Below are 25038 nucleotides of genomic sequence, written 5' to 3' on the forward strand. Positions count from 1 at the left end.
AGATTGAACTTCCAGTACCACCACCAACATACACATACACATACACACACAGGGAGAGGGAGGGAGGGGAAGAGAGAGGGGGCAGAATTTATTGATGTTATCAGTTTGGGGTGGAGTTCAACACAGTAGGAACTCACTTTCCATCCTAGAAATAGAACTCACTCCTATATAATCCCGATATAGACCTAAAATTTAACCTTACACATTCAAACTTCAGCAAAAACTGGAGGTGGTGGAACATACCTGCTGTGGAATATTATTTTAACTATGCAAAAGGTGTGTTAACATTTGTTTATGTTTCATTTGTTTAATTATAAAAAGATGCATTGCTTAGCCTACCTAAGGCACCTGATTAGTCTTAAAAAAAAAAAAAAAAGCTGAATGGCCAATAGCTAGGCAGTAGAGGGATAGGCAGGCTGGCCAGTAGAGAAAATAAATAGGACTATAGGCTGGAGAGAAGAGAGAATGAGGGAGAAAGAGAGATGCCTGGGGCCAGCCAAGCAGTCACCAGCCAGCCAGACCTGAAGGAAACAGGAAAAGTAGGACATACAGAAAGAAAGAAAGGTAAAAAGCCATGAGACAATACATAAATGAAGAGAAACAGGTTAAATTAAGTTATAAGAACTAGTGGGACAAACATAAGCTAAGGCAAAGCATTCATAATTGATAATGAGGCTCTTTGTCTTTATTTGGCAGCTGGTTGGTGGCCCAAAAGAAAGCCTGATACACATACCTTTAATCCTAGCACTTGGGAGGCAGAAGCAGGTAGATCTCTAAGTTTGAGGCTAGCCTGGTCTACATATCGAGTTCCAGGTAAACCAGGACTACACAGTGAGACCTGTGTCAAAAAGAACAACAACAAAAATTCTATATAGGAATTTTACTTTGAGACATACACATGATTAAATCAGTGACATAATTTTGCTTGTCTCATGGGGAACCAAAGCAGAGAACAATAAGAAATCATTTAGTTGCCAGAGCTTAACAAAATAGAAGTAACTGGCTTGTAACGTTCCATTCATTTCTGGACCAGCTTAATCCTGTCAGGTAAGGAACACCTTTGCCAGTTTTACTAGGAATATGACAATATCTGTAATTACTATCACAGACTCATGAAATGACATAGCACACAATGTAATAATCCTGTTTTACAGACTAATGTTTGAAGGCTCAGAAAAGATGAAAGATTCTAACTAAAATGTATTAACTAAAGCAATTAAGATTTAAAATATGGTCACTGGGCATTGGTGGTGCACACCTTTAATCCCAGCACTCAGGAGGCAGAGGCAGCTGGACCACTGTGAGTTCGAGGCCAGCCTGGTCTACAGAGTGAGTTCTAAGACAGCCTCCAAAGCCACAGAGAAACACTGTCTTGAAAAACCAAAAAGAAAAACAAACAAGCAAACAAACAAAAAAATTTTAAAATATGTTAAAATGCCAAGTATAGTTCTGGAATTCTAGAAATAAACATACTTTTTTTTTTTTTTCCCCGACACAGGGTTTCTCTGTGTAGCTTTGGAGCCTATCCTGGCACTCGCTCTGGAGACCAGGCTGGCCTCGAACTCACAGAGATCCACCTGCCTCTGCCTCCCGAGTGCTGGGATTAAATGTGTGCACCACCAACGCCTGGCTATACCTGGAATTATAACAAAATCTGGGAAAGCTGGACACTGCTCAGTGGTTAAGAGCACTTGCTCTTACAGAGGACTTAGGTTTGGTTCTTGGCAACCACATTGCAGTTTACAATTAACTGCCTGTAAGAAAAGTTTGGGCTGGGGGGATCCAGCTCCCTCTTCTGGCCACTGTAGTCATCAAGGTACACATGTGGTGCACATACATATATGCACACAAAACATTCAAACACATTTAAAAAAAGAAGAAGAACTTAAAAGAAGAAAGGAAAATCTCAGAAGAAGGGAAGGAAGATCTGAGCCAGAGAGACAGCTCAGAGGATAACAGTGCTAGCAATGACCTGAGATCAATCATGGGTTTCACATGGTGGGTATACAGAACAGATCCCACAAGTTGTCATGACTTGTACAGATGTGAGGTAACAGGAGTACTCCCACATATATATTACGCTGATAAAAATGTAAGCAATTTTTTTCTAGCACAAGGACACATGTCTGGAATCCCAGGATTCCAACACCAGCACGTGGGAGATAGACGCATGAGGACCAGGAGTTCAAAGCCAGTCTTGAAAGAAAAGTTGACTACTTGGGAGGCTAGACTAGAGGACCACAAATTCAGCCTGGTGTGGTAGCCCACGAACTGTCCACACCTTTAATCCCAGCATTCAGGAGGCAGAGGCAAGAGGATCTCTGTGAGTTCAAGGCCAGCCTGGTCTACATAGTGAGTTCCAGGACAGCTAGAGCTACATAATAGAGACCCTGTCTCAAAAAACAAACAAAAACGAATTGAAGGACCACCTGGGTAACCTAACAAGGATCCATTTAAAAATAAAATTACAAAAGAGAGCAGCTTAGTGCTGGGGTGCTGTCTAGCACACATGAGGCTCTGGTTAATCCCCAGTAAGGCAAGTGAGTGCAAAAAAGGAAGAAAAATTTGAAGCCAGGTATGGCATCTAATGACTATCGACACAAAATTTTGGATGCTGAGGGAGGAATATAGCAACTTCCATCCCCAGCTACACAGTAAGACTCCATCAAAACTGGGAGGGGAGGGGGAGAAAAAAGGGTGGGAAGTGATGGGGAGGAGGCGGCCCAGGGGGAGAAGAAAGAGAAAATGTGGACAATTACAGTCAGATTTATTATAAGAACTTCAAAGCAAATTAAGCAAATCACCTTACATTCATTTGCTTGTTTACATTTGACATTTCAGATTTTTAAATTTATATGTATGTATATGAGCCTGAGTGAGCTTTTGTGCACCACTGACAAGCAGGAGCCATCAGAGGCCAGAAGAGGGTGTGGATCCTCTGGAAGTGAAATCATAGATGATTGGAACTACCATGTGGGTGCTGGCAGCTGAACCTGGGTCCCTGACAGGCGCAGTAAGAACTCTTAACCACTGACCCATCTCCCCAGCATCTTGTTTAAATTTAAAAAAAAAAAAAAGTGTTTCTAGGATGGTAGTGGTGTTATACGCCCTTAATCTCAGAACAAAGGCAGGTGTGTTCACGGTCAGCCTGGACTACATAGTAAGTTCTAGGACAGCTAGAGTTATACAGATGTCTTTAAAGGAAAAAAGAGTTAAGAGAGGAGGCTGGAGAGATGATAGCTCAGAAGTTATGAGCACTTACTGCTCTTGCAGATGTAGGATCGGTTTCCATGTGGCAGTTTAAACCAGTCTGAAAGTCCAGTTCCAGAAGATCTGGTGCCCTCTGTTGGCCTCCATGGGCACCAGGCATGCACTTAGTGCACATACATATATACAAGCAAAACACTCATATACATAAACCAAAATGCTTTTTTTTTTTTTTTTTTTTTTTTTTTGTTTTTCGAGATAGGGTTTCTCTGTGTAGCTTTAGAGCCAATCCTGGCATTTGCTTTGTAGACCAGGCTGGCCTCGAACTCAGAGATCCACCTGTCTCTGCCTCCCAAGTGCAGGGATTAAAGGCATGCACCACCAACACCCGGCAACAAAATGCTTTTTTAAAGAATGAGCTAGATGTAATTGAAAGGGGTAAACTAAACTAAAAGGCTTCACTTCTAGGAATCAAGGGACCAGCCCTTGCTTTAGCAGCCATGACAGGCTACAGAAAAGGCACGAAGGCCTGTAACACAAGGAAACTCCAGATCCTCTGGCCTCCCAGACCTAGGCCCAAAACTGAACACAAAGAAACTCCAGACCTTCCCCCTACCCCCTCAGTCTCCGAGGTACTTGGTTCCTGGGAACTGTTTGGCTACAAAAGAAACTCCAGGGGAGACCAAAACCTCCCCTATAGTCTCCAGGATACAGTTCTGACAACTATTGGTATCTATGAACAACAGGCCACCTACAAGTAACAAGACAAAGCCATAGAAACCACAGAATGTTCCCTCTCATCACTGACCAATGAGAGTACCTGGTACACAGGTATTTCATGCCAAAATATGACTTTGAGAAATTTTCCAGATTGTTCTGAAATGTCAACCAATCAGAAACCAACCCCTACCTACTGATGCAATCCTGTAACTTTTGTCTTTATAACCTAGCAGTAGACAGGAAACTTCACCCCCTCTAGAAGCTGCTTTGTCAGCTTGCTAGACGGGGTCCCTCCCTCAGTAGGATAGACAATTTAATAAACCTCGTGCATTTCTATCGGTGGTCTGTCTCCCTGGTCTCTTTGGGGATCCTTATGACTGCGGCACAACAGTAATGTATATACCTTTAATCCCAAAACTTAGAAGGTAGAGGCAGGAGGATCTCTTTGAGTTCCAGGTAAGCCTGATTTACAAAGCAAGTTCTATGATAGCTAGGGCTTCCTAAGTGAGATCTTTTCTCAAAAACAGCAAAACATGTCTGTTGATGATGGCATATGCCTTTAATCCCAGCATTCGGGAGGCAGAGGCAGGCAGATCTCTGTGAGCTTGAGGCCAGCCTGGTCTACAGAGCGAGTTCCAGGACAGGCTTCAAAGCTACAGTGAAACCCTGTCTCAAAAAAAGGGCTGGAGAGATGGCTTAAGAATAGTGGCTAAGCCAGGTGTTGGTAGTGCACGCTTTTAATCCCAGCACTCGGGAGGCAGAGGCAGTCTGATCTCTGTGAGTTCGAGGCCAGCCTGGTCTACAAAGCAAGTGCCAGGATTGTCTCTAAAGCTACACAGAGAAACCCTGTCTCGAAAAACAAAACAAAACAAACAAACAAAAAAGAACAGTGGCTGCTTTCCTAGAGGTCCTGAGTTCAATTCCCAGCAACCACATGGTGGCTCAAAGCCATCTGTAATGAGATATAGCAGTGCATTATATATATAATAAACAAATAAATCTTAAAAAAAAAAAACAGAGGAGTGAGGGGAAGGAAAGAAGGAAGGAAGAAGAGTCAAGGGAGGATATTAAGCAGTCAGTCAGTTTAGTTTAGACTGGTAATTGGGAACTGGGGTATACCCTGTTTCTTAAAAAAAAAAAAAAAAAAAAAAAAGGTCCTTTAGGCCATGTCAGATAATGGCATATTCCTTTAGGAAAACATGTGTGGCACCATGTACTCCATGCACTGTACTGGGTAAAGCCTGCAGGCAATGGAACATGATTAGGAAGTTAATACAGTGATCACCATGAGAAACACTAGGGGAAAAGCAATAGAAAATTAGAGAAGAGGGACTGGGCACTGTGAATATCAAATCTTGACAAATGATTCTGCTCTCTTGTAGCCTATGCTGACTTTGACTTGCTTTGTAGTCAAAGTTACCCTTCAACTGCTCTTTCTACCTCAAATTACCAAACCCTGGGATTACAGGTATGTATGTGGTGCTTACCAAATTATTTTTCTTTGTTTTCTTTTTTTTGCCCAGCCTCATCTTTCTTTTTTCTCTTTCTCTTTCTTTCTTTCTTTCTCTCTCTCTCTCTCTTTTTTGGTTTTTCAAGACAGGGTTTCTCTGTGAAGCTTTGGAGTCTATCCTGGCACTCGCTCTGGAGACCAAGCTGGCCTGGAACTCACAGAGATCCACCTGCCTCTGCCTCCCGAGTGCTGGGATTAAAGGTGTGCCCTGTTGTTTTTTGGGTTTTTTTTTTTTTTTGAAACAGGGCTTCTCTAGCTGTCCTGGTACTAGCTCTATAGACCAGGCTGGCCTGGAACTCACAAAGATCCTCTGCTGGGATTAAAGGCCTGTGCCACTACCACCTGGCTTGTTGTTGTTGGTTTGTTTGTTTTTAAGATTAATTTATTATGTATACAGTATTTTGCCTGTATGCATGCCTGAATGCCATCAGAGGGCATTTGATTCTATTAAAGATGGTTGTGAGCTAATATGTGGTTGCTGGGAATTAAACTCAGGTCCTCTGGAAGAGCAGCCAGTACTCAAAATCTGAGCCATCCCTCCAGCCCTTGTGTTTGTACTTTGAGACAGGATCTAAGTTTGTAGGCTTGGCAGATTTGGAACTCAATATGTAGACCAGATTAGCCTCAAACTCTCTCTACACAGAGATCCACCTGCCTCTACCTTCCAAGTATAGGAATTAAAGGTATGTGCCAATCTGGCATAGTGGCACACATCTTTAATTCCAGCATTCAGGAGGCAGAGGCAGGTAGATCTGTGAATTCCAGGACTGCCTGGTCTTCATAGTGAGTTCCAGGACAGCCAGGGCTATGTAGAAAGACCCTGTCTCAAAACACCAAAATAAATAAATAAATATAAATAAAGGTAGCATATGCCACCATGCCTGACTCTACAAATGACTTTTTTGTTGTTGTTTTTTGAAAACAGTGTTTCACTCTTTAGACCAAGCTGGCCTCAACTAAGAGATCCTCCTGCCTCTGTCTCCTGAGTATTGGGATTAACTTCAATGTTCACCTTAATTCTAGGATTACATTTTATTGGTCCACAACAGATAGGATCCCAGGTATCACCCCAGTCCTACTAGCCAGAGTGATTTCTAGCAAATTTCCCAGATGATCTATAAGTACAAAATAAAGGAAGCCTGAGATGCTAAGTCTGGGTGCCCTCTGTAAATTTGCTCTGTCTCACCCATGCATTAATATTGAAAACTTGGGAGATTTTAATTGAGTTTTGTAGTCTCGGCAAAAGCATCTAAAGCTCACAGAAGGTCACTGTGTGGCCTCGGCAGTACCCTTCTGGTTGACTCTTACCACTATTGCACATATATAATAATCCACTCTCCTGCCTAACCGTATAATCTTCGTGTGCTGTGGGGGATAGACAGGTGAGGGCAGGCATGCCTGTGTGTGCCACAGGACACTTCTGGAGGTCACAAGACAACTTACAAGAGTTAGCGTCCTCCTTCCACCATGTGGGCTCCAGGGATGGAGCTTCCGTAGTCAGGCTTGGTGATAAGCACCTTTACTTGCTGAACCAGTCATCTCACCAGTCCTGAGTGATCGTATTTCTAATTAAAGTATGGCTTTAAAAAAGTGCACAAATCTGAAATGTATAGTCTGCCATTGCTGTGGTCCTAGAGACTGAACCCAGAGCTTCTTGCATTTTAGGCATTCTTCTACCAATAAGCCTTATCTTCAATCCTTTGTATCCGGTTTTCTAAAGGTATTATGAAGACATTCCCCGGGGCCTACAGCTTTTTTGTTCCTGTTTTGTGGGAGGCTTACCTGTGTGTGTCCCCATCTATGTAGGTGTCCACACAGGTGTGGGTGATGCTCACCCCTGCAGTCTAGGGGACTCTTGCCAAGTATCCTGTCTCATATCCTTAAAACAATCCAGTGAGAACTGGACCTGGTGTTAAGCAGCTGGCCAGAAAGCCCCACAAATGTATTGTCTCTGCCTTCCACGATGCTAGGGTTATAGACTAACCCTCCTGTAGCCATGGACCAAAAAAATATGTGGATACAAGGTTCCAGGACTGAGGCCCCTATTTATGCATTATCAGCAAGCCCTCTTACTAAGCCAGCTCCCCAGCCCATTTGTTAATACATGGAAGGATTCACTCCGTATACCAAACTGGACTGGAACCCGTTATGTAGTCCAGAAAGGCCTGCAGCTCTCAACAACCCTCCTGCCTTAGCCTCAAGAGGCATGCACCACCATGCTCATTCTAAATGTCACTTCCTCAGAGACCTTCCCTAAGCAGAACATCTAGAGTTGCACTCAACCACCTTTTACTCTATTATCTTACTCACCTGTAGTGTTTATCATTTGGAATATTCTTACTTACCTGTTGTGTTTATCGTTTGTAATATTTTATTCAAGGTAGTTTTGTTCTGTTATATCCACAAACCTCTGTTAAACAGTGCCTGACACATGGTTGGTGCTCAAAGTTTTACTTAGTGAAATATAATAAAAATGGAGCATTGGCTGGAAGAAATGTGGCTAGCACTCGGCGCTGGACCTTGTCAGTAAATTGGAGGCTTAAATGAGGCTAAAGTTCACGGCCTTAGCATGTTCAAATGTTACTTTCTTTTTCCTTCTAAGCACGCTAAAAAGCACGCTTAATTGAAACCATAATACAGAACATCAGATTTGCTTTGCCTTTACAAAAAGCGACTTAAAACAAACTCCGAATCTTCTCTTTGTAAAAAACAAAAAAAAACAAAAAACAACAACAAAAAAAAAACAATTGTGGCACATCCATTCTAGATTCCAAGCCAGCTCGGTTCCATGGAATCAGAAAGTGCGGCCCCGCCCTTCGCGCCGACCCACCTCCCAGAAGTCTGTGCGTCAGGAGACCCCGCCCAGGGCGCACAGCCGACCTGACCGCCGCGCCGGGCCCAACGTAAAGCGTAGGGTTTCGCGACAGCTCAGACTCCACCCCTTCGGCCACATGTCGCGCAGGTCTTCCGGTCGGACGCCGCGCCACCTCGTCGCGCTGCTTTACGAACCTAGCACGGCAGCGCCCCGCCTCCTCCTGCCTCCGTCCTCCGTTCCCCGCCCCCTCCTGGTTTCGCGTCTCCAAGCCCGTCGCGCCCGCTATAATCACGTGATTGCCTCATCCGGGTCCTTTGCGTTCTCTCTCCCTCTCCCAACATGGCGGCCTCAGGTGAGTGAGCGGCCGAGCGTGGCCAAGGACCGGGCTCCGAAATAGCCTCCGGGCTTGATCCGCTCCTTGCTGGAGTTGGGGGGCAGGTGGCACCGGCTCCCTTCGGACCTGGGAGCTGCGGCAGGCTGGCGGCATAGCCGCTGCGGGCTGGTGCCTCGGAATGTTTAGGGGGAGGGGAAGGCCTCTCCCCTCCCCCTCACTCCCTTTTTACCCCCTTGCGCGCGGTTGGAGTAGGCAGTAATGGTGGGCTTCGGCTCCGGTCGGAGGAGGTAGCGCAGAAAGGTGTGCGGGAGTCCCGCGCGAGGCCCTTCTCCTAGGCGTGAGGCGCTGCGCCCGCGCCCAGGCGCGGAGGAAGGACGGAGGCGGTTGGCGCGCGGACTGGAGCGCATGAGACCCGGTCTCCAAGGCGCGAGGCCGTTGCGGACCCTCGTGGGGGCAGGGGTGGGGGGGCGGTTAGAACGCGAGCGCGAGTCCGTGGAGGGGCGGGGGGAAGCGGCGGTGCGCGTGCGCGGCGAGAGGCGAGGTGAAGAGGGTTCGCCTCGGAAGCGTGCGCTCGAGTCCAGATGGCAAGCTCCGATGGGCCCGGGTTTGGCTCCTTGGTGACCTTGTACTTTATGCTTTGGTAGGTTTGGGGTTGTGGAGTGTGACCCGGCCTCTGTCCTCCAAGGGAACGCACATTGGGTTTGGAGGTTGGTGCTGCGATGGTTGGGGGTAGGGAGCCTAGTGTGCGCCCACGTGTTAGGGCGGAGCTGTAGGGATGGACACCTATCTCCTATGTGGATTTTCTTCCCAACTCTTCATTCAACAGTTTGTACTATATGCCAGGCAGGGGTGGGGAACAAGAGCAGGTCGTTGCCTTACACAGCTTCCATTTTGCTTGACTTTTTGGTAGTTTTCAGTTGTCAGGATTCAGCTTGCTTTGGTCGTTTCCCTGGATAATTGGGAAACTTCCCAGAAGGTGCTATTAAAATAATAGCTAGAGGTTCTGTGGTTTTCTTTTTTAAAAATGGGGTGTGTGTGTCACTTCATTGCAAGTGGGTTTGGGGGGGGGAGCTGCTTTTTCTTTGTTTTTGTTTTACATTTTAAATGGACTTGTAAAAATGCCCTTTTAAACACCTAGCTTTAGTTTAGGAAATACGCTTTATTTTCTCTAACATGACCCTCTAGTCTGTAAAAAAAAAATACTTTTTGGATTGTTGCCTCCAAACAATTTTGAGATAGGGTCTCTATAGCTTTGACTGTCCTGGAGCTTGGTAGACCAGGTTGGCCTGGAACTCACAGAGATCCACTGCCTCCCAGGTTCTAGGATTAAAGGCAACATTCAGTCTCCCCACCCCCTTCAGGTCTGAGGTTTCTCTTTGTAGCCTTGGCTGTCCTGGAAACTCTTCAGAGACCAGCCTGCCTCTGCCTCTCAAGTGCTGGGATTAAAGTGTTAAGACACCACACCCAGCAACATTTAATTTATCAGAAATCCATCGTTTCTGTTCTTACAAGGGACCTAGGGCTATGATTGTCTTTGGGAAATGTTCGCTGAATTTAGATGGCATTTGTGCATAAGACTTTATTTCCCCCTCTTGCATTGTTGAACCTTAAACGCAGAACTTTTGGATACAGTAGGCACCATGCACACACACAGCCTTTTTTTGTTTTGTTTTTAAGATTGTGTTTTTGGGGGATTGGAAGCTCACTTAGACCAAGCTGGCCTTGAACTTAGATCCTCAAGTGCTGGGATTAAAGGCATGGACCAGCACATGTTTAGGCAAGCACTCTGGGTAAACTATAAATTCCCAACCCTGAACCAAGGATATACCAACAGCTTTTGTTACTGTAGCACTTAACTGAAGAAACCTGTGAGATAATGTAAAGAACTGGTGATTTCTCCCAGCTGAAGAAAAATTGCTTGCATGTAGCAGGGCAGGGTCAAAATCTTGGGGGACTCCAGGCTCTTGATCTCATTAAGATGGGAAATACTAAAGTGCCACGCTAAGTTGGAGTTGCTGTTGAAAACCATCATCTAAAACTTAAGAAACTGTTTTAAATGGTGGAAAATACTCAATGGCATAGGTGTACTACCTTGTCAGTTGAGTGTCTTAACTGAGTGAAAAGTCTAGATGTGTTTCCCCTTCGAAATTCTTAGTGGTGGACAACACCATAGCTTAACTGAGGACGTGGCTCCGATATACCAAGGCTGTCAAGTTTAGATCCCAGAATCCACATGGTGGAGGCCAGAGCAGACTCCTCCAAGTTATCCTCTTACCTGTGTCCTATCAAACAATAGTTAAGAGTAAGCCGAATCTTTGGTTTTACTCTGGTGTGCAATTCACAATTTAAAAGGTTTGCCTAGTAATGTCTCTTCCCCCTTTTCTCACCTATCTGTGTTACACTCCCAGGAAGACCCTCTCCCCCCCCCCCCTTTTTAAACTTAACTCGGGAAATGTAGCTTAGTGTGTTACCACAGCACATGTTTACCTATTACTTGGCCTTTGAAGAGTTTGGAATTGACCACACTTCTTTCTCCAATTACACTGACTTTGAGTGACCATTATACATACCCAGAGTTGGAAATGGGTTTTGGGTTCTCTGTGAAAATGCCAGATATAACTTAATCACTAATAGGTAAGACCAAACATTTGAGGCAATACCAGTTTCCATGTGACCCTCTGCTAACCTTCAGTATCTTAGTGTTTTGGAGCTGACTGGCAAGTGAGGATTGTTAAGTTTCTAGGAAACTTGAGCCGAGGTAGTATTTAAAATAAAATTTAAGTATTTAAAAGAATACTTAAATCTGTGAGGTCTTAGATGAAGGCACTCAGGAGGTTGAGACTGGAGGATTGCCATGAGTTCCAGGCCAGCCTGAATACAGTGAGATCTTGCCTCAGAGAAAAGGGCTTCTTTTTTTCTTTCTTTAAGTTTTTATTGTGGCTATTGGAATTGTTACAGTGGGCTGCCTCTTTACCTAGTCTGAATTTCTTCATTTATAAGTGGACATAGTTTATCTGCAGATCTCTTAGCAGTAGGAATCATAATACTTTGATATTGCAATTAAAATTGTAGCTAGTATATGTAAGATATGCTTAGGACTTTAACATAACACTCATTGTATTTGGATTTATAGTGAGGAAATGGTATTAGATGGTTGCTATTACAAAGTGCTGATCTTGCTGGGCGTTGGTGGCACATGCCTTTAATTCCAGTACTCTGGAGGCAGAGGCAGGCAGATCTCTTGTGAGTTCAAGGCCAGCCTAGAGCGAGTTCCAGGACAGCCTCCAAAGCCACAGAGAAACCCTGTCTTGAAAGCAACAAAAAAAAAAAAAAAAACTGAGTATAGGGGATTGAAGGAAAACTGTTTCAGATTGAAAAAGTATGTGTATCTATTTTGATAATAGCTTTGAGATGTAATTCACAAGGGAACTGTTTGTATTTTAAGGCTTGCCTTTAAATCCAGCACTTGGAAGGCATAGGCAGGCAGATTTTCATGAGTTTCGGGCCTCTCTCTCCCACCCCACAAAAGATGCAGAAGTAATGTTGCCATATACAAATAAGCTTAGTTTTGCTTATACTTGGGGGTAGGGGATCATATTGCCTGAGCCTCCCAAGTTTTAGGATTTACTTTATGCACATGCACATGGATTCTCTCAGTGGCAGGGACTGGCCTTCAGCAGCCTTCCTGCCTGTCTCTCCTGAATCTTTTATTGAAGTGAAAATGTTGCTAGGCAGTGTTTCTCAGGCTAGAGAGAGAGCTCAATGGTGAGTGCTTACCTCACTCTATCATGCATGAAGCCATGTGTTAGCACAATCCAGAAAACAACAGAAAGTCTGGATTGCTCAGTAGCAAATACCTGTAATTTCAGTGCTGGGGAGGCAGGGGCAGGATTGCTGTAAATCCAGGGCAGCCAGAGCTATACAGTGAGATCCTGCTCAAAGGGGTGTCAGGTGAGGGGAGAGAAAAAGAAAGCTGAGAAAGATTATGAATTAAGAAATAAACTGATCTTCCCCCCCCATCTCAGGATTGAAGGAGTTGGATTTTGTTTTTTTCACCATTTATTTATTGTTTTTTTTGGATTGGTTTGGCAGTGTTTTTTGTTTTGTTTTTGAGACAGGGTGTAACAGCTCTGTCCTGGAACTCACCTTGTAAACCAGGCTGGCCTAGAACTCCAACTGCCTCTGCCTCCCCAGTGCCGGGGATTAAATCATGATTTATTTTATGTGTACCGTGTTTTTCTGGTTTATCTGCCATGTGCCTGCAGTTCCTGGGCAGGCCAGAAGGAGGCATCAGATGCCTTGGAATGAGTTACATACTGCTGTTAGCTTCCTTTATGGGTACTGGGAGTGAAACCAGGGTTCTGTGGGAAGGCAGCCAGTACTCTTAACCTCCCAGCTATTCCTTTAGCTCCTTAAATTGATTCTTCAGTTGTATCTTTTTGTTAACAACCTATCAGACCATAGCTGGTGCCATAGCTGGTATTCCAGTGCTTACCTTACCATGTGCAAAGCCCTAAATTCAATTCACAGTACTGCACAATAAAGCCGAATGGATCAGGGTGTGGTGTACTCCTGTTTTGTACCTGGAAAGTTGAACCAGGAGAATATTACATTTCAGGTCAGCCTGAACCAGTAGCCCCTCCCCCAATATATTGTCTCTAATGAGGTCTTGTATGCTTTAAAACTAATTTGGGAGATGATTTTAAAGTCTTAGATTTAACTTTACCAGGGAGGTAAAGAACTTTAGTAATTGGAACAAGTTTGCTTTGTGAGTTGATTGATTTGTTAACTAATTAATGCAATATTTGGGGGTTGGGAAAGAAATAGAAGGAGATGAGAGAATTAAACAAAGGCTTTATAGTCTTTTTGGTTTTTCAAGACGGGGCTTCTATATAACCTTGGCTGATCTGGAACTCACTCTGTAGAGCAGGCTGGGATTAAACTCAGAGAGATTCCCCCCTGCCTTTCTTTTTTTGAGACAGAGTCTATCTCTGGTTCTATCTGTCCTGGAGCTTTCTACACCAGGCCTCCTCCAACTCAGAGATCTTCCTGCCTCTACCTCCTAAGTGCTGGAGATAAAGTTATGTGCAACCACACCCAACCTTAAAATCTTTTTTTATTTTTTTAATTGTGTATTTCTAAATGTGGGTATATGCACATGAGTACAGGAAGCCAGGCATCAGACTCCCCCTGTAGCTGGAGTTACATGCTATTGTGAGCTGCCTGAGCTGGGTGACGGGGATTAAACTTGAGTCCCCTGCAAGAGCAGTCCACTGACCCTTCTTTCCAACCCCCGAGTTGAAATCTTCTAAACATGCAGGACCTTAGATTTTGGAGGCTCCAAGGGCATGGGAAGATTTTGATAGCTTGTCAGTGGGATAAAATGAAATGGAACAAACGTTGCTATCTCAATTTATTTTCCTCTCAGGATCTACTTTTTAAAAAACTGCCACTTTCGTGTGACTGAATTATTGTGGCAGCTACTCTTAAGTAAGAGATCTTTTAAGGAAATTTTAGCCTGTCTTTTAAAATCTTTTACCTCATTTAACAGTGATTTCTTAACCAGATTTGGTGGAGGGAATAAAGAAAGGGGAAGTAAATGATTCAAAAGATTTTAAAAATAACTGGTTTAATATGTTTTATTAGTACTCTAGCTTATTTTGAAATATCAAGTAACATTAATGAAGAATGAAACTTCTGTTTGTCTTAACTTGAATCAAGAGGTTAAGAGTTGAAGCCCTGATGTACAGAGTTGATTTAAGCCAGATCATTTCAGAGGGTAGGTTAATTCCAAATTATGTGTGGTGTATAAGATAATATGTACAGAAAAATGGGTAAGGAGGGAATACCTTAAATTCTTCCTGTTCTGTTGAGCTCCATTCCTTAGCTTGACCACCACCAGTGTTTTCTCCCAAGTGGTCAAAATAGGCTAGTAAATGGATATTAGCTAATTAGTAGCCAGATGGGGATCAGAATCTCTGGCAAGCATCATTCTAACTCCAGGTATTGTTTTTGTTTATTTTAATTAAATGTATAAAATAATGTGGCTAGAAAGATAGCAAGAGTGGTTAGCTACTCTTGCAGAGGACGGAGGTTCAATTCCCAGCTCCTACATAGTGGTTAATTATCATCTGTGACTCCGGGTCCAGGGGACCCAAGGCACCAGGCATGCATATGGAGCACATACACTCAGACAAAATATTCTGAATATATAAAGTAAATAAATCACATTCAGGTGGTCTTATTGTTTGTTAGCTTTGGCCTAGCATGCATCCCAGCACCGTATCAGCCTAGTGTGGTAGTGCATGCCTGTGATCACAGCACTGAGGGAAGAGGTGGGGGCAAGACAATCACCCAAGGTCATCCTCAGCTGCATGGGGCAGACAGTTATCGACAAAACTGGGCTGCATGAACTACTACTGTTAGACGGCCCCCCCCCCCCCGGAAAAACTCAGGTATCAGGGTCCCAGGCCACGACTTCAGTCACCCCAATCACCAGGCAGATTCGAGAGCTTGATGCAAACTGCATGAGGTTTTATTGTAATTTAACGAGCTAACCCCATGTTAGCTCAGGTCTTTTGTCAACCCACCATGGGGGATGGCTACAAAAGACAGTTTGAACCATAGGGCAGCGTAAGGGGTATGCACAGGCTCAGGATTGGTGTGCCTCCAGGGTTGGAGGGCTTGCCCTGTGTTGATTGGCCAATTGGTTGTTATATAGCAACAGCCCTCCCAGGGTGGTTGCTATGCTCTGTGTGTCATTGCTGTGCACTTGTCCGTAAAGCACACCCAGAGCCATAAAGCATAGCGCCACCAGCTAACTTCTCATTGGTTCCTTGACACGAAGCAGGCATCTAACCTCTAGTGACTAAGGCAAGGTCATATCGAGCACGAGTTACTGTCATGGCTGCCGAAATGGGGGGCTGGTCCCTTCACTACTTAGTGAGGAATGGGGTGGCAAACTAAAAGGTGTCTACATGTGAATTGGAGCAATTCGAGTGCTTTAGAACCCTCTGTTTAACTTTTCAAACAGTAGTTCCCGACTGTTGCCCAATTCGGTGGCCAGACCTTGGCACTCTAGCCTTAGAATTTGAGATGTGGTACAGTCAACAGCTAATTCAGAGGAACAGAAGGAACTGAGAGGATGGTGTGATCTGGTTGATAAATTGTCAATTTTAGAGCCACGTAAGTATAGCCCGGCGGTGGTGGCTCATGCCACCAACACTTGGAAGGCAGAAGCAGAAGGATCTCTGAGTTCGAGGCCAGCCTGGTCTACAGAGCAAGATCCAGGACAGCCTTCAAAGCTACAGAGAGACTGACTTGTGGCCATCTTCTTTTTTTGCATCATGTCCACTTGATTTGATCATTTCTTTATGTTGTTCATTATTTCCATAATGCTGTTTGTAGTGTTCATAGCAAGCAGGGCATCTTTTCTGACACTTGGATTTGAGAAAGCAACTTTCCTTCCTCTCCTCCCCTTTCCTTTCTGTTTTGGTTTTTCAAGACAGGGCTTCTCAGTAGTTTTGGAGCCTGTTCTGGAACTCGATCAGTAGATCAGGCTGGCCTCCAACTCACAGAGATCCTCCTGCTTCTGCCTCCCGAGTGCTGGGATTAAAGGTGTGAGCCACCAATGCTTGGCAGAGAAAGCGCCTTTCTATTAAGCATTGGTGTATCAAGTTAGATTATTCCTCTTGAGTTGAAAATTAGGTGAGAATTGGAAGGTGGAGGAAGAATTGATGATTCTAAAAACCATGAAGCTGCTGGGCATGGTGGCACATCCCTTTAATCCCAGCACTTGGGAGACATGGGGTAGATAGATCTCAGCTGGCCTGATCCATATATGGAGTTCTCGGCCAACCTGGGCTGCATAATGAGAGCCTGTCTCAAAAAACAACTGTGAAGCTGATAGTTGATACAACAAAGCTGCTTAACTTTTGGTGGAGGGGGAACTGGCCTCAAACTTGTAATCATCCTGCTTCAGCCTCCATGGTGCTAAGATTACAGGCCACTACCAACCCAGCCATGTGGGGTTTTGTTGGTTTGGTTTGGTTTGGCTTGGTTAGGTGTTCTGGGTTTTTTTATTTGGTTGGTTTGGTTTCCCCCTTGATGGCATGGTGGTTACTTTGCCAGTTCTAGAAGTTCTCTTGGTCCCTTCTGTTCTGAATTAGCTGTTGGCTGTGTCACATGTTAAGTTTTTAAGGGTACAGAGAGTTCAGGTGTTGGGTGTCTGTCTCTTAACTAATCAAATGCTTCCAAATACCACTGAGGAAGCAGGAACTTTACCATGGCTGTGATAACCTACCATAGAGGTGGGGCCCCTGTTTGGTAGAATGGGAAGAGCCCAGTGAATGCTAGGAAAACACTGCTGAGATTTACTTCCCTTCTCTCTAGATTTTAAGTGTCTTCCTTCATAGTTATTTAACAAGTAGACAATACACACAAAGTGCCGTATGGAGTATGCTATATATGGGCTGGGAACTTTGTCTTTTATCTATGTATTTAAGGAACCATGAATGTACCAGCATGTTTTTTGTTTTTGAGACAGGGTTTCTCTGTGTAGCTTTGGAGACTGTCCTGGCACTCACTCTGGAGACCAGGCTGGCCTGGAACTCACAAAGATCCACCTGTCTCTGCCTCCCGAGTGCTGGGATTAAAGGTATACGTCACCAACGCCCGGTTTAGATTTATTTGTTTTAATCTATATGACTTTTGCCTGCATGTTTATATGTGCATTGTGTGTGTGCCTGAGGAATGCAGAGGGTGGGGGTTCATGGAACACCTGTGGATGCTAGTAACTAAATTCAGGTCTTCTGGAAGGGCAGCAAGTACTCGTAATGGCTGAACGATGCATCTCTCCAGTATGTATGTTATTTTTTAGAAGTCCCTTATTGCAGGGCATGGTGAGACAGGAACAGATTGGATCTCTGGACTCAGGGTTATCTTGGTTTACATAGCAAGTTTTTAAAAAGTAGTTTCTAAATTAAAATTATTAAAATTTTCTCCTTTGGGGGGTGGTTTTTCAGAGTTTCCCTGTGTTAACCAGGCTAGCCTCCAACTCAGATCCTTCAGCTTCTTTGCCAGCTAAAAATTTCAAGTGGGACTGAGACATAGCTCAGTAGTAAGTAAACCTTCGCTTTACTTGTATATTAGGCCCTGTGTGTGTGAATAATACAGTAGAAAATATCTCATACCATATTTCCTGGAGGGTATTACTTTCTATACCTTATTTCCCTTTCTGTGCCTAAATATGTATATATACATAAGCATTTATCTATCTCTTTGTTATATTAGTTTTGTGGGCAGGATCTCGTGTATTCCAGGCTAGGCTCAAACTCACCATATAGCTGAGGATAGACTCTAACTTTTAATATTATTCTATCTACTGAGTTTAGCATTTCAAGTGTATTTTGGCCACACCCAGTTTCCATAGTGTTAAGGATTGAAGCCAGGACATCATACTAGCAATGCTAGCAAGTGGACTACATTTACCTTCTTCACCTTTTTTGAGATAGTCTTTCACACATGTCCTGCCTCAGCCTCCCAAACAGCTATTATGCTTGACTTCCTTGACTATTACTGTCTTAGTTAGGGTTTACTATTACTGTAAAGAGACATCATGACCATGGCAATTCTTAGAAAGAAAACATTTACTTGTGGGTAGCTTGCTTACACTTTCAAAGGTTTGGTCCATTACCATGAAGGGGAGCATATGGCAGCATGCTGGAGCTGAGAGTGCCGCCTCTGTGGGCAACAGGGAGTCCTCCGCTCCTATAGTGGCACTCACTCTCTTTGGGGGCCGTTTCTTCCAGACCATCACAATTGTGTTGTGCTTTGTCCACATTTATATCTACATAACATTCTTTCGTGTGAATTTCATAATCTCAGTCATCTGACTAGTCTTTGTTGATTTCTTTAGAATGTTTTTAATGGTACAGAATAAAAGTCTATAAATTCAGCCTGGTGGTGATGGAGGCGATGGCACATGCCTTTAATTCCAGCACTTGAGAGGCAGAGGCAGGCAGATTTCTGAGATGGAGCAAGTTCCAAGGCAGCTACACAGAGAAACCCTATCTTGAAAACAACAAAAATGTCTAAATATTTGAGTGTCCTTGACTAATCTTTTTTTCTCTCTTTTCAGCAAAAAAGAAGAATAAGAAGGGGAAGACCATCTCCCTAACAGACTTTCTAGCTGAGGATGGGGGTACTGGTGGAGGAAGCACCTATGTCCCCAAACCAGTCAGCTGGGCTGATGAAACAGACGATCTGGAAGGAGATGGTAATGTCCCTTTGTCATTGTCCTTAGAACTATCATGGTTAAAATATTCACTGTTTCACAATCATATTCCATAATTTGCCTCATTTGTGATTGGAAAAGATCTTTCTTTGTAGAGCCTGAAGTTTTTTGTGTGTCTTGGGGTGTTAGGTTTTTTCTCAAATTTCTTAAATTTGAGAAATTCAGAATAGCTATTGGCTGCTGCATTAAGATTGAGTAGCTAGCTAGTCATAGTGGTGCACACCTTTAATCCCAGCACTTGGGAGGCATAGGCAACTGAATCTGTGTGAGTTTGTGTGTGGTCTACAGAGCAAGTTCCAGGACAGCCAGAGCTACATAGAAAAGCCCTGTCTTAAAAAAGTTTAGCATCGGGCTGGAGAGATGGCTTAGTGGTTAAGAGCACTGGCTGTTCTTCAATTCCAGTTTCAGGAGATCTAACACCTTCACACCAGTGCACATAAAATAAATTTAAATAAACTAGTTTTTAAAAAAAATCAAAAGTTTAACATCTAGGTGTGGTGGTATATGCCTTTAGTCTCGGGGCATGTCTGTTACTGGCTGCTTTTTGACTGTGCCAGGCTATTCTGTATTTTTCCACATGATAGTTATTTCTTTCCCTCGGTCTGTTTTCAGATCAACTTCATGCAATAGCTCCTGAGTATGCATAATTTAACAGACTGTATTGCAACATCACTTATGAGGATAAAAAGATCTTATACCTAAAAGAAGCATGTAACTTGTTTGGGGGGGGTTGGGGTGTTTTAATTGATTGATTGGTGTGGGGGGAGTTTGTGTGATTTTGTTGTGCAGTCCTCCATAGATCTGTCTTCTGGGATTGAAGACCTGCACCACTATGCCTGGCTTTGTTTTTGGTTGGGGTATGTGTATTTCTGTTGTTTTATTGTATGTTTCAGACAAGGTCTCTGTAGCACTATCTGACCCAGAACTTGCTATATATAGACAAGACTGACTGACCTCAAGCTTTCAGAGGTCTGTTCACATCTACCTCTCCAGTACTGAAATTACAGAATGCACTACCACCTTTGAACTTTCTAATAATTATTAGGGCATAAACATAAGTCTAACCACCTTTCTTTCTCCCTTGAAACTTACTACAAACTGATTACTTTGTGTGTGACCCATTTTTATAATAAAAATAAGTAAATTTCATATAATTTATGCCTTCTGTAAATGTTGAAACTGAATAAAAATTCAAGGGTCAGGACTAGGATAGTTGGTTTTGTTTTGTTTGTTTGTGTGGGTTTTAGGGAAAGGTAAACCTTGAAGAAAGCCTGGTGAGGTGGCACAGACCTGTAATCCCTGCGATGGGAGGTGGAAGACAAGAGGATCCTAGGCTAATACAACACTATGGGGAGGGTGTGGGGGGCAAAACACAAGGTAAAAACAGACATGAGTGCTCCTTAGTTTTTTCCTCTAACTTTATGAATATTTTGCCTGTTGGATCCCCCAGAACTAGGTTGTAAACCACCATATGGATGCTTGAAATTAAACCTGAGTCCTGCAAGAGCAGCAAGTGTTCTTAACTGCTGAGCCACCTTTCCAGCACCAGTCTGTTCACCCTTGACTATACCTTAGAAGCATTTTGTCTTTTGCTTCAGTGCTACAACCTTGTTGTGGCTGGGCTGGTGTTGGCGTGAATCTCTCTGGTTATAAGGGAGTGTTCCTCTCAGTTCGTTCTGTTCTTTTCTTTCTTTCCTTTTTTTTTTTTTTTTTTTTTTTTAAAGATTTATGTATACTACATTCTGCTTCCATGTATATCTGCACACCAGAAGAGGGCACCAGATCTCACAGTGGATGGTTATGAGCCACCATGTGGTTTCTGGGAACCAAACTTAGGATCTCTGGAAGAGTAGCCAGTGAGTGCTCTTAACCTCTGAGCCATCTCTCCAGCCCTTTTTGTTTGTTTTAATCTTGTATGTGTGTTGTGTTTGGAGACAAGATCTCTATATAGTCCTGCCTGGCCTGGAATTCACAGTGAATTCAAACTTTGAGCCAACCTCTCCCTCAATGCCTACTGGGTTTGGGTTGTTTGAGACAGTCTCATTCTGTAGCCTAGAGTGGCTTTGAGCTCACATGAATTTTATTCCAGCATCCTGGGTGCTCTACCATGCCCAGTTTCTTAATTCCTTTCCTGCTCTTCTAGTGTCAACAACTTGGCATAGTAATGACGATGATGTGTATAGAGCACCTCCAATTGACCGTTCCATCCTTCCCACTGCTCCACGGGCTGCTCGGGAACCCAATATTGACCGGAGCCGTCTTCCCAAATCACCACCCTACACTGCTTTCCTGGGAAACCTGCCTTATGATGTGACAGAAGACTCCATTAAGGAATTCTTTAGAGGATTAAATGTGAGTGTCTTAATGTTAGACTGCTTGTAGGGTGTTGAGGATAGTAGCGAAAGTAAATTGATAGTGGGAGGCAGAGCTAAGATGGAAAGAATAGATTTGAAAAAGGTATAATAGGCTATAGAGTTGTTTGTCTTCTATCCCAGGCACTTCCAGGTTCTTGTAATTTCTTCAGACAAATTAATTACATATGTACTGATCACTGTGGCTTGTTGTTTCCCCTTTTACGTGTTTCTTTATTCTCAGATCAGCGCTGTACGCTTACCACGTGAACCCAGCAATCCTGACAGGTTGAAAGGCTTTGGCTATGCAGAATTTGAAGACCTGGATTCTCTGCTCAGTGCTCTGAGTCTCAATGAAGAGGTAAAGAAACAGCAAACCAAGTCACACACCATGTCCTTTGAACTACAGTGATTTCCATTAATTAGAGGAAGCACTTTGATGGAATTTTAGGAGAGAAACCTGTTGGGTATGAGGTTTCTAATAAATCTACTTTGTCTCAACTCTAGGGTTTTATTTTTTTCAGGGCTGGGGGTGTTTAACCCCAGAAACTGAGAAACCCATGTCCTAAACCACATTCCATAGTCTAAATCTACCATTTGGTATAATTGTAAATAAAAAGCTCTTGGAAATGTCTTTAATGAATGGTAATTGAATGTCATGATCTATCTCAGATAGTGGTAAAAATTCATAGGTACAGATAGACACACCTTTAATTCACAACTGTAATCTCAGCTTTTGGTCAGTATTTTAAAGATAATTTAGAAAAGGGAAGTCAGTACACAAAAATAATGAGTGGGGAAAGTCATAAGGATATAAACAATGATCTTAGCTGTTTAGCTGTTTGGATAAAATTGCTTTGGTACTGATCGTGCTAGATTAGCTGTGATTTTGGGGGCATGGGGTTTGTTTGCTTTTTCTCCAAGGCAGGGTTGCTCTGTAACTGACTTCTCTGGCTGTCCTGGAACTTGCTCTGTAAGCCAGGCTGGCCTCTGCCTTCCAAGGGCTGGGATTAAAAGAGTGTATCTCACCACTAGGCTGGAACCTGGAGTGACTCTTTTGCCTCTTGAGAGCTGTAATTACAAGCATGCTTAACAAACTGCTAGATTTAATATTATATGGAACTGGGCTTTGAGAAAACAGAAAGACTGGCTTTATATTCACTTAAGGCCAACTTTGTTAATTCCAATTTATTTCAATTTTTCAAGTCTTTGGTTTTTTGGGTTTTTTCGAGATGGGTTTCTCTGTGGCTTTGGAGGCTGTCCTGGAACCAGCTCTTGTAGACCAGGCTGGTCTCAGACTCACAGAGATCCTCCTGCCTCTGCCTCCAGAGTGCTGGGATTAAAGGCATGTGCCACCAACGCCTGGCCAATTTTTCAAGTTTTTATAAGGGAATTTTTTAAGTCAACAAGGGATGGTTAATAAGGTCCTATGCTCTCAGTCTCTAGGTAATAGGCGAATTCGAGTGGACGTTGCTGATCAAGCACAAGATAAAGGTGAGGAAACTGATAGAGCATTCCAGGTTGGTAGTGGGTCCTATAGTAGCAGTTCTCAACCCATTTGCTCTATGCTCCGTAAGGCAGTGTTAGAGGAGATTGGCCACAGATTTGAAGGTTCTATACTGACACCTGATACATAGAATCCAGAGATAGATCCTATCTCCACCTCAAAGAATTCCCAACTCAAAATATTAGTTATAGTTGGAAGTTTTTCTGTCCTCGCCTGGTCCGGCTGCACCAGTTTCTCTCCCACCCATCAGTCCCCACAGCAGCTTATTAGTCACTCAGAGGCTAATATGAAATACAGTTGCTTGGCCAATGGCTTAGCCATATTGTGAACTAGCTCTCATTAGATTAACTCATTTCTTTTATTGTATATTTTACCATGTGGCCCATACCTCACATCTTACTTCCTGAGCAACTATGTGGTATCTTCCTGATAACACCTTCTTTTTCTCTATAACTAGCTATATTCTGCCTGGCCATTAGCCAAAACAGCTGTATTCATCAACCAATAAAAGCAACACATTTGCAGCATATACAGAAGGACATCCCATATCAGTTAGTAGGTTGAGATTTCAAAGAACAGCTGGAGAGATAGCTCATTGGTTAAGACCTCTATCTGCTCTTCCAGAGGGCCCAGGTTCAGTTCCCATCACCCACATGACAGCTCACACCTGTCTGTAACTCCAGTTTCAGGGCTTCTTGTACTCAGATGTACATGCAGGCAAAACACCAAATGATCATTGAATGAAAATAAGACTTCAAGGCACTGAGTAACGTAATTAAACCTTAAATCTATAGTTAGATTTTCTGTGTATGTCGAAGCTTAAGCTATATTCTAAAACAGAAACATTAAATTAATAAAAACACATTTGAAGAAAAGATCACTTCCTTACGGAGGACAACATGATGATAGTGCAGTAGAAAATAGAAGCTAATGGAGTGTAGTGTAAAAGGCGGTATCAGAGGAGTGAGTAGTGTCTTAGCTATTTTGTTTTTCTCTACAGACCGGGATGATCGTTCTTTTGGTCGGGATAGAAATCGGGATTCTGACAAAACAGACACAGACTGGAGGGCCCGTCCTGCCACAGACAGCTTTGATGACTACCCACCTAGAAGAGGTGATGATAGCTTTGGAGACAGTAAGTTCAATTTTTCAAATTCATTCCTTCAGTATTCTTGGGCCTATTTGGTAATATAGAACATTAGTAGTTAGAAGTGAGGGTGTGGCTTAGAGATAGTTTCTGTTGTTTCTACTTATTGTTTGAGTTTTTGCATTGACAGATGCAGAAAAGGAACCTTAAGCTCCTATTTTAAAAAAAAAAAATCTTGGGGCTGGAGAGTTGGCTCGAGGTTAAAAGCACTGGCTGCTCTTCCAGAGGTCCTGAGTTCAATTCCCAGAAACTAGATGGTGACTCACAACTATCTGTAATATGACCTGGTGCCCTCTTCTGGCCTTGGCAGAACACTATATACATGATAATTGTATAGGTATTTCTCTTTGGACATGATTATAAAGAAGCCATAAGTAGGGCAAGAGGGGCAGCTCAATCAATTAAGTGCCAAAGTAACTGTCACACAAGGAGGAGAGCCCAAATTGGGTTCCCAGTACCCCAGTTAAAAAACCAAGTGTGGGAGGTAAAAATGGGTATATCACTGGAATCTGCTGTCCAGCCTCTTAATGAGTATGCTACAGGTCAGTGAAGGACCCTGTCTCCCAAAACCAAGATAGGCAGTATTTGAGGGACAAGCCCAAGGTTGACCACTGACCTACATACACAGAAACATGAAATCTAACAAAAAAGCCAGGTGCTTATTTAAATTTTATCAGCAAGTTTCTCTATGAAAAAAAAAAAAAAAAACAGCAAAGAACTGCTGCGTAGCTATAATCATGATTAGTTTTTTTTTGTTGTTTTTTTAAGATTTTATTATGTGTACAACATTCTGCTTCCATGTATATCAGCACACCAGAAGAGGGCACCAGGTCTCATAACGCATGGTTGTGAGCCACCATGTGGTTGCTGGGAATTGAACTCAGGACCTATGAAAGAGCAGTCAGTGCTCTTAACCTCTGAGCCATCTCTCCAGCCCCCATGATTAATTTTTAAGGATGACTTTTTTGTTGGTTTTGTTGTTGTTTTGGTTTTGGTTTTTCGAGACAGGGTTTCTTTGTGGCTTTGGAGGCTGTCCTGGAACTAGCTCTTGTAGACCAGGCTGGTCTCGAACCCACAGAGATCCGCCTGCCTCTGCCTCCTGAGTGCTGGGATTAAAGGCGTGTGCCACCAATGCCCGGCTTGTTTTTGGTTT

At 43.3% G+C, this 25038-nt stretch overlaps 1 protein-coding gene across 3 annotated transcripts in view; it reads left to right on the top strand.

Moving 5' to 3' along the window:
• The first annotated feature begins 8457 nt into the window (after positions 1 to 8457).
• Eif4b (eukaryotic translation initiation factor 4B) overlaps positions 8458 to 25038 on the top strand; it is a 28358-nt gene continuing 11777 nt past the window's right edge. For 2 of the 3 annotated variants that reach the window (XM_027396651.2, XM_027396653.2), the window contains exons 1-6: positions 8459 to 8604; positions 18725 to 18862; positions 21024 to 21232; positions 21476 to 21592; positions 22671 to 22725; positions 23739 to 23873. In XM_027396651.2, the coding sequence (XP_027252452.1) occupies positions 8592 to 8604; positions 18725 to 18862; positions 21024 to 21232; positions 21476 to 21592; positions 22671 to 22725; positions 23739 to 23873 (667 nt within the window). In that variant the 5' untranslated portion in view covers positions 8459 to 8591. Of the gene's footprint in view, positions 8605 to 18724; positions 18863 to 21023; positions 21233 to 21475; positions 21593 to 22670; positions 22726 to 23738; positions 23874 to 25038 lie in introns of all 3 variants that reach the window. The other variant, XM_027396654.2, reaches the window with a different exon arrangement.

Source organism: Cricetulus griseus, chromosome 2 (assembly GCF_003668045.3).
Source record: "Cricetulus griseus strain 17A/GY chromosome 2, alternate assembly CriGri-PICRH-1.0, whole genome shotgun sequence".
Taxonomy (NCBI): Eukaryota; Metazoa; Chordata; class Mammalia; order Rodentia; family Cricetidae; genus Cricetulus; species Cricetulus griseus.